This window comes from Dasypus novemcinctus, chromosome 19, assembly GCF_030445035.2.
Source record: "Dasypus novemcinctus isolate mDasNov1 chromosome 19, mDasNov1.1.hap2, whole genome shotgun sequence".
NCBI lineage: Eukaryota > Metazoa > Chordata > Mammalia > Cingulata > Dasypodidae > Dasypus > Dasypus novemcinctus.
Genome location: NC_080691.1, coordinates 33,003,328 through 33,018,822, shown reverse-complemented (window position 1 = coordinate 33,018,822; position 15,495 = coordinate 33,003,328). Strand labels below are relative to the sequence as shown.

Below are 15,495 nucleotides of genomic sequence, written 5' to 3'. Positions count from 1 at the left end.
AGTGTTCCTTGCACCTGTTGCTAATTCACTCCACTTCTTCCCTTCCTCCAATAGCCTCCAATAGGCATAAGAAAATTGATGGGTTCTTTTTTTTTTTTTTTTTCTGTAGCCTGGAGGCCTCCATTCTCCTTTCATCTATACTGGCTCTTCTCTAGGTCTCCTACACAACCACCATTCTGAGGTTTCCCTTGGCTGACAACCTTAGGATTCCCTTGGCCTTTCCTCTGGGGTTGGATTCCTACACTGAGGGATCTCGTGGCTCCTTCTTTCTTGGAGTTCTCCCTTGTTTTGCTGGGGCATATCCTCCAGTAGTTTCATCTGATGAAAGGGATGGCCCAATGGCAGGGCACATGACAATGACACCTCGAGTGCCTGTCCTGCTCCTGGCTGCACTGGGCTCCCTGGCAACCATCATTCTGGAGATTCCCTTGGAGTCTACAGTTGGAACTCCTGTTTCCCAGCTCCCATGTGTTGCTCTTCTTTGGTTTACTCCAGAAGCTTTCTGAAGTAGCATGTTCTAAAAATGTCTTTCTTCTGCCCTCATATCTGACCCTATCATTTTGCTGTGTATGGAATTCTAGAAGGGAAAGCCTTCTCCTTCAGAGTGCTGGAAGCTTTCGTCCCATTGTGTTCTAGTTTCCAGGGATGCTAGAACCAGAGCTCTCCTGATCCCTGATCCTTTGTAGTTGACCTGTTTTATTCTCATCCAGAAGCAGACAGGATCTTCTCTTTGTCCCCATCTTCTGCAGCTTCACAGTGATATGTTCAGGGATGGGTCTGAGTCCATCGACGAGGCTGGGAACCTGTCAGGTTCTTTCAATCTGGAAACAGATCCTGGGAAATTGTTCTCAAATATTTCCTTGGTGATTTTGATTTCCTGGCCTTCTTTTCTCTTTTCTTTCTAGAAGTCTTATTATTTGGATGTTGAAATTCCTGAACTGGCCCTCTAATTTTTGTATGTTCCCCTCCCCTATTTTCTCTCTTTTCTTCTACTTTCTCAGCAATTCCATCAATCTTTTCTAACCACTGAATTTTCATTTCTACTATCATGTTTTTAACATCCAAAAGCTTATTTTTGGTCTATATATGTTCAGTCTTTTATAGCATCCTGTTCTTACATACACAATATACACTCTGCCCTCTATGAGAAAATAACGCTGGCTTTTTAAAGTTCTCTTCTGCTAGCATGGTTTCAGTTTCTTCAAAAGTTCTTGTGCCCATTTTTTTGTTTGTTTGGACCCTGTCTTCCATATTAGTAACTACTCAAATGTTTAGTATGTGGCATGATTAAGAGTGGGAACTGAAGTACTGAGCCTGTGGGTAGGGCTGGATGACCCCATGCTTAAATGTGGGCTGATCTAGGAGAGCTGTTTGCTAGGGAAGCCCGGTGTCAGTATCTTTAGCAGCTTCCTCCGGAGCTGGTCTGATTGCCCCAAGCAAAGTCTTCAGGTCTGCCTTGAGTTTCAAGGTCAGCCAGAGACCAGGGAGAACAGGACTGGGGGTGGGGGAATCCCGTTTGGGATTCAGGCCTTCCACCCTCAGCTGTGCCTATCAACTCCATAGCTCCAAGACTCTGTTTTTCCTTCACTAGAGACGGAAGTGCCTTCCTTCTGCTGCGGTGGAAATGCATTCCCACACACAAAGAGGGAGGCCATCTCAGATTCATTTATCTAATCCTTTTCCTTTTGGTACCCCCTCCCCATGACCTCCTTCACCCTAAGTTCCAGAGGTACCCAATGGTGCCAGATCCTGTACCTTTTGTGGGTTCTGAAGAAGAATCCAGAAAGTTCTCAGCCTTCCTTAATGCTGCTCTGGGATTCAGCTTTCTTGGTACTGCTAAGCCAGTTACCACTTGTTCACCTGCTTTCTAGCTTTAAAAACGTAGTTTCTAATCTCCCCTCCCGTTCTCCCCATCTTGAGGGGTTTCTATCTCCCAAGAAAAAAAGCCCATTGCTGTCATCTAGTTGGGTTTTGACAGAAGAATCGGGTATGTACGCTGAGCTAGCATCTTAATCCGGTAATAGGTTATTCAAGCTAAGGCTATGTCTTCCAAGTATTAGGTTAGAGGCTAACCACACAGAGTTGTGTCCAGTGACTATGTCATAGGACCTCCTGGGAGGATAGGGCTGGTCCAGAGACCCAACATTTTGGTGAATAACTGATTGATCCAGGTGTGCCACCATATATTTGTCAAGCTTTATAATAGCTTGTTACAGTAGACTAGACAAACCAATGTTTTGTCTGAGCAGGAAACAGCAAAGCTGAAAGGAAATAAGTAGTTGAGGAAAAGTAATTCCATTTTACAGATGGGGAAACTGAGCCCCAGCTAGGTAAAGGGTCACCCAGCAAATCAGCAGGCCTTGAGCTTTACCACCCCAAACCTTCTCTTTCATGCCACAGGTTGGAAATGTTGGGTGTGGGTGTTTTCTCCCATATAAAGTCTCTGTGTTCAAAATAGTTCTCTCTGTCCTCCCCCCTGGAGAAAAGACTAAGCTAAGGGAAAAGCCTTCTACAAACCTGTAGAGGGCTTTACTCCCTCCACACTGGGAGCCACAGAAGTAAGAGATGAAGAAATGGACTCTAGGCCAGGGGAACAAAATGAGAAATGAATGGCAGAAGCCCCCATGTTTACAGTCACAAGTAACAGGGGATCTATTTTCAAACAAGATCTCCTTCATTCAACTGGGTTTAATCATGGTGCCTGAATGAGTGAATGAATGAATGAACTAAGGATTTCTGGTCCTTGAGACAGCCTTTGTTGTCTCCCATAACATGCAAGCAGATTTCTTGTATACCTCCTAGCATGGAGCTGCTGAGATAAAAAAGGACTTAGAAAAGTACTTTGGAAGGTTAATATCATCTTGCAAATGCAAACAGTGCTTTTATTATGTTATAATACATTCCATTTGTTTTTAAGAACTTACTCATTTACAAAAACAGACGGATTTGGCCTGAGGGCCAGAATTTGCCAACCCCTGATCTAGAGAAATAGACACCAAAGGTTAATAGCAGTTAGGATGATTGAATTATGGATGATTTCTGTCTTCTTCTCTTAGTCTATAATTTCTAAATTTTCTGCAATGATATATTCTTTTCAATACAAAAAAAAAATGATCAGTTATTTAATAGGGATACCCAAAGCTACGGCCACTCCAGTGTCCACTGGGCAAGGTACTGGGTTTCCTCATCTGTGAAGTCAGGATAATAAGATGTAAATCAATACATAGGAGGTAATAGACAAGTGTTTGGTGCACAGTAAACACTATTTTATTATTTCAATGCCAAGAGAATCATGGACTGCTGAATTTCCCAACCTAACCAATTACAGCAGCAAGCTTTTCCTCTGCCCTTGCTCCATGATACCCAGGGCCTTATCCCCGTCCTTCCCTCTGCCCATTCCTTCCTTGGTATTCCCTGGAACTGGCTGGTTTGATCCTTTGGTTTCAAAAGTCTGAGAAGGCCATTTCCATATGCAAAAAAACCCAAACAAACATTAAAACTCACAATTTGACCTAAAGCTCAACAACAAAAAATATCAACCACTAGAAAAACACCATTTTATACTCTGGGAAAAACCATTTGCAGCCACCATTTTGGTATCAAAACTGGTGGCTAAGCCTCTCCTAAATGTGGGCCACAAACCAAGTAAAGCACACTGGGTAAGTCAACACACAATGCTTCTGGAACTGGTCTCCAAGCTAGTGGCTATTTTTATCTGTTTTTGACAAACTTGGAGGCAAACACATGTTGGCTCTAGAGGGCTGACCTTCACCTGGCACTGGCTCCAGGTGAAGGAGGATCAACCAAAGCAGGAGTGTTGCTGGGCCATCAGCCCTAACACTAAACCGTGTCCTTACAGGGCAGCTTGGCAAGTGTAGGGGCTGAAACATTTCATGGTGACTTTGGAAATGGCTTCAGGTGCAATCAACCATTCAACAGATAGTGTCAGCCGAACACCAAACATGGTCAGCTGCCTGGGCACAAGACCAGACAGAACTACATTGGGAAGGGAGGGAATCTTTTCTAAAGAGCCTGCTAGGGCTCAGACACAGGGGACTTCTCAATCTCCACAACCCTGTGTAGTGGAGGCTGTCATCTCCTTTCACAATAAGGAACTGAGGTTCAGAGAGGCCAAAGGATTGACCTCAAGTCACAGATGACAAGTGGCAGAGCTGTGCTTCCAGTCCAAACCTACCTGACCCCTAGAATCTAATTTTAAGGCAGAAAGATAAGATAATTGAGATAAATGGACACACCTCTACTGCCTTTTAAAACCAAGTACCTGCACTTAAGAGGGAGTCGATGTAACCCCCAGTGGTTCTTAACCGGGAGGAAAATAATGCTCCCCAGAGGTCAATGGGCAATATCTGGAGACATTTTTGGTTTTCTCAACTTGGGAGGTGCTTCTGGCCTCCAGTGGGTAGAGGCCAGGGATGCTGGTCAACATTCTACAATGCACAAGACGGCCCCTACAACAATGAATGATCTGGCCCCAGATGCCAAGAGTGTCAAGCCTCTACTGGACTGGTAGAATGGAGCCATCCTCCCAAACTTTGAATCTGGAATCCACCAGATATGTGTCATCTTGGGAAAGTTACTTCAATACTCTGTGTCTGAATGCCCTCAAAGAGTGGAAATATTAGTAACAATAGCTTCTGCCTCCTAGGTCTGGTGTCCATGGCTATGATCATGAGGCTGGGACACGTTGGTAGCACCATGGCTCTCTGTAGGAGCTGCTATTACAGGAGCCCAGAAGTGGGAACATCAGGATGTGGCCCAGAGATCCATACTCTACGCGAAATCCCTTACCCTCTTTCCTTTTTGTAAAATAAAGATGGCAATAGTGGGCTGGTGAGCTCAGCTGCAGAGAGCTGGTGAGCTGATGGGAGTGAAGATACCTTTTAAGCACCTTTTGCAGCTTGTATCTTAATAACATTGCCAAGCAAATCAGCAAGAAAGGACATTACATGTACCAGGAAAGGCTGATAACTTTGAACTTATCTTTCAGACAGCACCAAACCTGGCTCCCAGATGAATGAACCCTTGAAAATTTCTCAGGCCACCTGCCCCCTCAATGCCTCCTGGGATGGCCACTTAGGCTAGGCCCGGGGTCAGCCAGTGATGGCCCAAGGGCCAAATCCAGCTCACCACCTGCTTTTTGTTAAGATCACAAGCTAATATATTTTGTGACACATGAAAATTATAGGAAAATTCAAATTTCAGTGTCTGTAAACAAAGTAGAACTGGAACACAGTCACGCCCATTCATTTATGGATTGCTTATGGCTGTTTGCACCCTGTAACAGCAGAGTTGAGTAGTCGTGACAGAGACTATCTGATGACCCCTAAGCTAGGCAGTTTCCAACACAGGGTTTCTGATCTTGACTGCACAGGCTGTCATCATCTGAAGAGCTTTAAAACAGATCCCAGATCAAGATGGTGGCATGCGACACCTCAAGGCTCCAGCCCTCCATGCTGGTTTTGAACAACCAGCAACAACTGGCAGAAACATCTTTCAAAATACTCCAGAAAACAGTAAAGGGAATGCAGTAAGAGGTTAAGCATCAAATCCAGAAAAAGCCCACTTAAAAGCCATAGGATCTCATGACACTTTGGCTGGCCCCTCCCATACCAGTGCAGAGCCAGCCCATGCATCCAATACAGCTCCCTGGTCCTGGTTCTGGAGGGAGCAGAATGACCCTCGTGCACATACTGGGAGCATGTATGCCTGGCCCAATCTGCTGGTGGCACCCTGTGTGTAGAAAGCAGCTCCCAGGGCTCTCTTAACAGGGATTGCTGGCTGTAGGACATACCCATACAAACGTTGTGGAGTTCCAGAAAGAAAAGAGAGAGAAAAAAGGGCAGAGAGGATATTCAAAGAAATAATGTCCAAAACTTCCCAAATTTAATGAAAGACACATCCAAGATGCTCTACTAACTCTAAATGGGATAAACCCAAAGAGACCCACACTGCGCCATGGTATAAACTGTCAAAGATAAACAGTATCTGAAAGCCACAAGCGAGAAGTAAAGTGTCATGTACAAGAGAGCCACAATGAGATTAAGTGTCAAGAGAGTGGGTGAAGCTCAGTGGCTGACCGCCTGCTTCGCATGTACGAGGTATTGGGTTCAATCCCCAGTACTTCAAGATTAAGTGTCGATTTCTCATCAGAATCCATGGAGGCAAGAAAGCAGTGGGAAGACATATTTACAGTGCTGAAAGCAAAAAACTGCCAACTAAGAATTCTATATCTGGCAAAACTTTCAAAAATGAAGGAACTAAGACATTCCCAAATAAATGAAGCTGAGGGACTTCATCGCCACAAGATCAGCCCTACTAGACATGCTAAGGGGAGTTCTACAAGTTGAAAGGAAAGGACACTAAGCAACTGATTGAAGCCACAAAAATAAAGCTCTCTGGTAAAGATAATGACATGGGTAAAAATAAATAGCAGTACTATTGTATTTTTTATTTATAACTCCACTTTTTACTTCCTACAGGATCTAACAGGCAAATGCATAAAATGTAATGATAGATCAATGATTTTGGACTCAAAACATTAAATATACATATTTAATGTATAAATATATAAGTTATGACAACAACAACATAAAGCTGGTGTAACTGCAGTGCAGAAGAACATAGTTAGCATACACCTTTGAAATGAAGTTGGTATCAAAGCAAACAAGATTGTGATAGATTTAGGGTATGAAATGTAAGCCCCAAGGTAACCACAAAGAAAATACTGGAGCATAAGCAAATTCATAGAGACAGAAAGTAGAGTACAGGTTACCAGGGGTGGAGGGGGCAGGGGCAAAAGAGAGCAAATGCAAAATGAGTGAGGGTTTCTGATTTAGGGAAAGAAGTTTTAGTAATGGATGGTGGTAAGGGTACTGGAACATCGTGAATGAGAAAATGCCACTGAATGGTATGCTTGGGAGGTGTTGGGATGGGAAGATTTAAATTGTATATATGTTTCCACAAACAAAAATAAAAGAAAAAGAAATTAAAGAGATAATGACCATTAAACAATACATGATACAGGATAGGCTCTAGAAATGGAGGAGAAAAGGCTCAAAAGGACACTGTTAGGACATAAGAAAAAATTGGAATGTATACATTAAGTTTTATATTAATGTTCAATTTCTTAAACTTAACAACTGCACTTAAGATGATTACACAAGTGAATATCCTTGTTTGTAGCAGACGTACATGAAAGTATTATGTGTTTGAGGAGTATGATGTGTGCAACCTGTTCTTAAATGTTCAGAAACTAGATAGATGGATAGATGGAAGTAAAGATAGATAGATGATAGATGGAATGATACAGCAAAGGGCAAAGGTAGCAAAATGTTAAACTTGATAGATCTGGGTATTTGGGGGATGGGCTATGTGGAGTTCTGTCTGGGGTGGTATTGTTTTTGCACTGTAAATTTTAAATTATTTCAAAATAAAAAGTTAAAAATATACCTCCCACCCCTGACTAACTAAACCTAACATTTCAATATAGGCGGCTTGCCATAGTTCAGAGCAGAATTCTCACACCAATGCCTACACTCTAACAGGGTTTTATAGAGTTCGCTGAAAACAAGACTCTTCTTTCTCTCCCTCCCCAACTCATTTCCTCCTACTCCACTCAAGCCTCCCCCAAGAAGCCCTCCACCAAGCATTCTCACCTGCAGTCACGGCCCCGTTCTCTGAACTCTAACATCTTTCACCCTCGGAGGGACACCTTCAGCCTTTGGGATCTTGCCTACTTAGTAGTTTGGGCTAATTTTAGCTGGATGGTCATGGCCTCCAGGACAGGATCCCCAAACCTCTTCACTCCAGAAAGCTTCACTGTTAGCAGTTAATGCAGACGGTCGTGCTGACCAAGGCCAGACCTCAAGGCCAGCCCCTCCCCAGAGCTGAGTTTCAGACTCAGTGCTGGCTGGAGGGCCAGACAGTCCCAAGAAAGGCTCTCTATTCTATGATTATACACAGTAACAGATCACGGTTCAAAGGTTGGACTGCACTTGCTCAAAAACACGCAGCAACTAAGTGGCAGAATTAGGTTGTCTAATTCCATCTTTCTTACCACCTCCAACTTTATAAGCTAAGAGATGCACAATTTAGACACCAAATAAAGCCTCTTTGTATTATTATAAATATGGTGACTTTGTGTTCTGGATTTGCCAGGACCATTACAATTTCTTGCAAGTTTATTCTTTCCGATTAAAGGGGTGTGCGAAATGTCATCTTTTGGATGAAAATGTGCAATTAAATGTGACTGAAGATTTATACATAACCTCTGCAGACCACATGGCCTGATCTGGGTACACACTAGGACATAAGTGTTTGGAAAAGTGTACAAAAAAGACCAAATCCCAGGTCCCCAGCCCTCTATTGGAACTTTGCTCAGACTCGGCAGTCAGCGCTCCAAGGAGGGTTTTCCAGAAGGCTGTTGAAGGTCCAGCCATCCTTCTGTCTGTCTGTCACTCACCCTCTCTGGGCCCTGGCTACCCCATTTGTGGAGCTAAACAATGTGGGAGGCCCTTTCAGCTACGAGGTTCTACTTCCCCCAGTTGCCGCCAATCACAGTAACTGTCTAGTCTTCAGTCCTGCAGCTTTCTGAGTATTCCAACGCTAGGAGGGACTGTACTATTTTTAAAGATAAAGGACTCTACTTGAGTAGGGTGTTCGTGCTTCTCTCAGAGCAGCAGAGTCTGGCTGCCTATAGAGTGGGCGCTTTAGGCTATAGCCCCAGGGACTGGGCACAAATTCCAGTTCTGCTATTACCAGCCCTGAGGGCCTTAATTTCTTATCTGTAAAATGGGGATTTTATGTGTGTTGTATGTATGTTTCCACAATTAAAATTTTTAAAAAGGAAATAAAATGCGGATGACAGCACCCACTTAGGGCCCCATGGTGGACCCCACAAATGGTAAAGCTGTTACTACTGCACCTGTCTTGAACAGGAATTACTGAGATAAGATCAGGCTCTCCCCTGGATCAGCAGTTTCTAGAGGGCAGAGGTCATGTTTCCCAACATTTCTGTGTCCCTTTCTGCTCCCAAAGGCAGGCTTTGTGCATAGGTGTACAGGGAATGTTTATGCACCAGGCAAAATTATCATAAATAAGGGGCGAAAGATTATGTCAGAGACTTAGCTACCAGCAAACAAACCAAAAACACCAAGAAATACCCTTAATATCCATCAATGGGGGATTGGTTTTGCATGTTAAGGTATACCTATTTAAAGGAACACTATGGACCCGGTGAAAAGCATCTCATAGAACAGGGATTGACAATCTTTTTTGGTAAAGAGCCAGATAGTAAATACTTCAGGTTTTGTGGGCCAGATGGTTTCTGTCCAACTACGCAATTCTGCATTTAAAACACATCAGCCACATGGAATACATCAGTGACTGAGTATGGCTGTGATCCAATAAAACTTTATTTATGGATGCTGAAATCTGAACTTCATATTAATTTTCAAGTGTCACAAAATAGTTTTTGTTTTGTTTTGTTTTGTTTTTGAGGTACCAGGGGCTGTGGATTGAATCCAGGACCTTGTATGTGGGAAGCTGGCACTCAATCTCTGAGCCACATCGGCTTCCCTGAGTTGTTTTTTTTTTTCATTTGTTTTGCTTTGTTTTTCCATTTTTTTTAAGAGGCACCGGAACCAATCCAGGACCTCCCATTCCCATGTGGTAAGTAGATGCTCAACCACTTGAGCCACATCCGCTCCCCTAGTATTCTTTTGATTTCTTTTAACCACTTGAAAATGTAATAATCATGCTTAGCTCTCAGGCCATACAAAACAGACAGTGGGCCATAAATTGCCATCCCTAATGGTAGAATACTTAATACTGAGTAAAAATTAAGTGACCATACAATATGATCTGTATCACTCAAGTTTACGAAATAAAACATCTGCACAGAAAAAAGTCTGCAAAGATACACAACTGTTAATCACAGAAGGTGGAATTATAGCTTATTTTTGTTTCTTTTCACTTATCTGTAATTTTCTACATTCCCAACAACTTAGTATCATTTCATTTTTTAATGCAATAAATGAAGACACGAATTAAAAGCAATTAACGAGGTGGGGGCCAAGAAGAGCACAGGAACACCGACGTTCAGAGACCTGCCTTCCACCACCACGACCTTTCCCAAGGCAAAGGGGGAGAGGAGAGAGGGTGGCCTCCAGTCAACGCCACTGCCAAATCCGGCCCGATCCTCCCTCCTCTTCCCCCGCCAATGCATGCGTGTTTGCAAGGCGGGCTCCAACTCCCCAGCGGTCAAACCGAGGCCGGCCTTTCCTCGGGGGTTTGGGGCAGGGGACAGGGGGAAGGGGCACGAGGACACAGCCTACAGTCACTGGAGAAATGTATGTGGGGCGGGAGTCTGCATAAATTTGTAAAAGATAACTCAAAACAGCCATTATGAAAGGAATAGGCTTACTTACTTTACTGTGCGATCAGAGAAACAGACCTTGCACTTGGCAGGACTCATGTTGACCGCCCCGCCGGCCAATGCCACCCGGGCTCCTGCAGGGGTGCACAGCATGCACCCGCTAACCCTACGGAGCAGATCCCGGCCCCGGGGCCCAGCACAGGAGCCAAGTTTCCACAGAGAGCTGGAGGCGCGGTGGCAGAGCGCCTCGGGCGGGGCTCCGCCGCAACCAGCGGGTACCCAAGCCGGCCCGGCGTTTCCTCCATCCCAAAATGCGCGGAAGTGCCCGGGACTGCCGCGCCCGCCCCCGGCCCCGCCCCCCAGGCCGCCCAATCGTGGAGTCGCCGTTGACCTTGGGCGGCGGGGCGCAGCGCCGTGGCAGGGAGAGCGGAGGGTGGGAGCGGCGGAGCACTATTAAAAGCCCCGCGCCTGCTTTCTTCCCCGACTCCCCTAAGGGAAGCGAATTCTAGGATGGAATGTTCTCACACGTTGGCAACTGGAGGAAAATCTCAAGCAAATAGTATGTTTGAATATGATGCACAAGGGGGAAGTGGGGGGAAACATGGGGAATTTAAAATGAGTCAGATACCATCGCCGAGGCCTTTTAAAAATTCCCGGGATCAAGTCAACTTTGGGCTTCCAGATTCGTTTCTGGTTCTCCTTTTGTCCCTTCCCCTAAGTATGTGTTTGCTTCACGCACCTACTTTAGTGAGCATGTCGAAGCCTGGGAAGAGGGTTTAAGTCCAGTGAGCCAAAGTAAGCCCCTGATGAGACTAATGAACATTTACTGAGTGCTCTTTTGTGCCTTTGTCTTGTTTAATCCTCACAACAATCCCACTGTTTTTACCCCCTTAATACAGGGGTTCTTAACCTTTTTTGTTCTACAGACCTCTTTGCCGGTCAGGGGAAAACCACAGACCCTTCACTAAGTCCACACTATATTGTGAATTATTTAATAAATTTATCACGCCCACACCAGCATGTCCCCACAAGCATAATGGTTTGTTTTTTAAATTTAATTTAAAGCTCACGGATCCCTTGTTAAGAACCCTTGCCTTAATACAAAAGAGGAAACTAAGGTCGCAAAATGTAAAGTGGGTTCAAAATGTAAAGTTGAACCCAAATTGATTCCACTTTGAATGAATGGATGCTTCTCCAAGTAGTTATAATAAATACAAAGGATCCTAAATACTGCCTAGAAAACATTTACAATAATAATAAATGTAAATATGTGCATAGCAAAAACAAGCAAGGGAAAAATAACATTAATGTTTGCAAATGAATGCCACACCTCCAGGGGGCGCTAATCACATGGCCACAATGTGAACAATGACTCCCTGGAGTGGCCTTAATAGCCCTGGGTGAGGGCACTGGTTTTATATATATATATATATTTTTTTTTTTTTTTTAATTTTAAGATTTATTTTTCCTTTATTTCTCTCCCCTTCCCCCTCTCTCCCCCAAGTTGTCTGCTCTGTGTCCATTCACTGTGTGTTCTTCTGTGACGGTTTCTATCCTTATCAGTGGCACTGGGAATCTGTGTCCCTTTTTGCTGCGTCATCTTGCTGTGTCAGTTCTCCATGAGCTCGGTGCCATTCCTGGGCAGGTTGCACTTTCTTTTGCACTGGTGGCTCTCCTTACAGGGCGCACTCCTTGCATGTGGGGCTCCCCTACACGGGGGACACCCCTGCATGGCACAGCACTCCTTGCGCGCATCAGCACTGCACATGGGCAAGCTCCACATAGGTCAAGGAGGCTCGGGGTTTGAAACCATGGACCTCCCATGTGGTAGGCGGACGCCCTATCCATTGGGCCAAGTCAGCTTCCCTCTAACCATATATTAAATAACATCTCCACATTAGGTCTGAAAACAATAATAAAAATAAAAACAGGTGAACAAAATTCTTTTTCAGAATTTCTAGAATGTCCTACATGGCCCTGTCTTCACTCTCTCTAGGAAGGAAATCCACATTAGGCTTCTTTTTGACAGTTTCAAACCCAAACCAAAAAGTACTTCTTACTCAAATGATCCCAATTTAAATTTAATCACCTCCATATAAAGAAAACAATTAAAACAGAAATAAAATGAAAAGCAAATAAAAAGGAAATGAAGGAATTTCAAAGCACCCCTACACTACCCAACATCACTTAGGATTGTACCAGAAAGAACTCTGCTCACCAGTTTACTGGCATTGCTCTACTTTTTTTTTCTTTTTAAAGATCTATTTTATTTATTTCTTCCCACCCCTTCATTGTTTGAACCAAACCTAGGACTTCCAATATGGGAGTGAGTTGCCTAATTGCTTGAGCCACCTCTGTTCCTTGCTTTGCTGTGTGTCCCATTACTTTTTCTTCTTGTGTCTCTTGTTGCATCATCTTGTTGTGTCAGCTTGCTGCACCTGCCAGCTTGCTGTTTTCTTTAGGAGGCACTGGGAATTGAACCAGGGACCTCCCATGTGGTAGGTGGGAGCCCAATTGCTTGAGCCACATTAGCTTCCCTGCTCTACTTTTTAAGTCTCTTGTCAAAACCCCAAAACTCCTTGGAACCCTGTGCCAGCATTTTAACACCTCTGCTTATACATCCTGGGAGAGAGCTTTTACCCTGGGCTCTCAAGAAAGGAATTTCACTTAAATGGGTTGGCTATTTGCTTCATCAGAGTGTTTCATCGGAGTGATAACTTAGACTTTTCTCTGCCTGTTTTATCTAATAGGGAAGAGAAGGTAAGCAGGAAAGAATAATATACACAACTATGGACCATTATGCAGACATCGATAATTGTGCAGTTGAGATTTTTGATGTAACAGTTTAAATTTGGCTGCCAGTTACAGCCTTGTGCTACAAGCAAGCCCCTCCTTTCAATCTTAACAAGGGCTAAATTTAATTTGTTGGTATTGCAGAGGGAAATCCCAGATCAGGGACAACACAATACACACACACAATCAAAAAGAAAATGTGCATGCAAGTGAGTAGCAGCCTGATGGAAAGACCTTCGGAAGAGATGGCTTCAGCCCTGCCCCCACCCAGGGTGTGACCTTGGGCAAATCGCTTCTTTCCACTCCCTCATCTACAGAGTCATCCCCATATGATGTGTTTTTATTAAAACAAAAATAAAACAAAATAATACCTTTCAATATATGAAATGTTACGTGTAGAGCAGAAACAAATGTGTTTTCTAAAATGGGATACTGATGCTTAAGCAGGGGAACAAGGTAAGAAATTTTAGTTGCTCTTAACCCTGGATTAATTTCATAGCCAACCTCCCCCAGGCCTCAATATCCATTCCATAAATATAATATTAGAGGTTCCCTACTGAAAAGTTCACAATGTATGATTAACAGACTGTGGCACAAAGAAAGGCAAATTCTTTCCTTTGCATGGTTACTTGGGGTTGTGAAATCATTCAGAGGGCCCGAGACAACAGCTGCGGAAATCAATCGTATCTCTCCTCATTTCTTTCTTACTTCTCTGCACTCTTGAAATCAATCCTTTTACCCCTCATAACACTTCCTACAGTATGGACTGAACTTGCACTATGGTATGTATCATCCCAAATGCCGCCATCCTAAAATCCCCAGATATGGCCTCCTCTGTACAAATACCTAACCTTGGCTCTTTTCTTGCAACCACACTTCAGCCTCAATGACGAGGTGAACAGAAAAAGAGATGCTTTTTAGGAGACCCAGAATTTGGATATCATGCCCATGGTAATCCAATCCTAGAAAAACCTGGCATAGGACACACCAGCTTTCGCAGTCTGTACTGGTTTGCAGGTATTCCAGTGTTACAGCGAGCAATCCTGAATATCTCCCTCCAATTACAATGATCCTGGAATGCCACCATGCAGGACAAAGACAAACAACAATTGGCAATGAACAGCCCGGCATTGGTTGTCATACAAAATAGAAGAGCATTAGGTGTCCTCACCGCTGTTGCAGGGAGCACTTGTGCAATCATAAATGAAACGTGTTGTTTCTATGTTAACAGAACAGGGCAGGTAGAAGAAAATCTCAAAATTTTAAAGGAAAATGTAGAAATCATTCAGAGGGCCTGAGACAATAGCTATGGAAATCAATCATGGTTATACTCATTTCTTTCCTATTTTTCCTCACCCTTAAAATCAATCCTTTTACCCATTACAACACCACTACTGATAATATTGCTTCTTTTTCTTTTTGGTCCTTTTCTGTTACAGCTTCTTATCTGGTGCATACATTGAACTGTACGGTCAACAACTCAGGAAACCATAAACAGTGTCTTCCTGCTACGTGAACAGCAGTGCCAACCCCTGCGGGACCAAAAGCCAAAACCCACTGGGCAGGCTGGCAGGGAACCCCTCTCCACCCCCTCATAGCAGCAAGTAGCGAGACCGAACCGATGCCCCAAATCCCCTCACCCTCCCATGCAGCCCAGCACCCTACATCCCCAGGTCCCTCATCACACACACATACATATATATTTATATATATCAAAGAGTTGGGAATGTTAGCAGTTCCCTATTGTAAAGTTCTCAGTGTGTGATTAACAGACTGTGACACAAGAAAGGCAAACCCTCTCCAGTAGCCACATCATTGATTGAGAAAATCATAGCCTGGGTGTATGTAAAAGCAAGCAACCATTCCCTCACAAGAGCAAAGAAACCACAGGGTGAGGGAACAGGGCGAGGTAAGAATCTCTACTCCCTCCTGACCCAAGCTTCATCAGCCCCTCTAACAGTCCAAGAACACATCACTTCCTAGCCCACTACCCCAAGTAACCCTACAAGGGAAAGAATCTGCCTCTTCAACCCCTCATTGACCCTCAGGTCTTACCCAAGCCCCAACTCCCTCCCACTGACTAAGCATGTTTACACCTATAGACACACTGTATAAATTCATGATCACCTCTGCCAGGAGCAGTCTGAAGTCTCTCTTCAGACCCCCATCATACCGGTGCGGGGCTAAGGTCTATTCTTCAGATACCCTCTGTTGGGAGAGCTTCTCAATAAACTTTCTGCCTGCAATCATCAGTCTCTGTGTCCCAGTGAGCGCTGTTTTTCTCTAACATATAACAATTCAAAGAG

At 44.0% G+C, this 15,495-nt stretch overlaps 1 protein-coding gene across 12 annotated transcripts in view; it reads right to left on the bottom strand.

Annotated features, from left to right (window-relative positions):
- The window catches only part of ACACB (acetyl-CoA carboxylase beta), a 140,861-nt gene that overhangs the window by 91,547 nt on the left and 33,819 nt on the right, over positions 1-15,495 (bottom strand). Inside the window, exon 1 of one of the 12 annotated variants that reach the window (XM_058281511.2) lies at positions 10,449-10,744. The exons of 10 other annotated variants lie outside the window; for them this stretch is intronic. In XM_058281511.2, coding sequence (XP_058137494.1) covers positions 10,449-10,549 — 101 coding nt within the window. In that variant the 5' untranslated portion in view covers positions 10,550-10,744. Of the gene's footprint in view, positions 1-10,448; positions 10,745-15,495 lie in introns of those variants that run through there. One more of the 12 variants, XM_058281510.2, reaches the window with a different exon arrangement.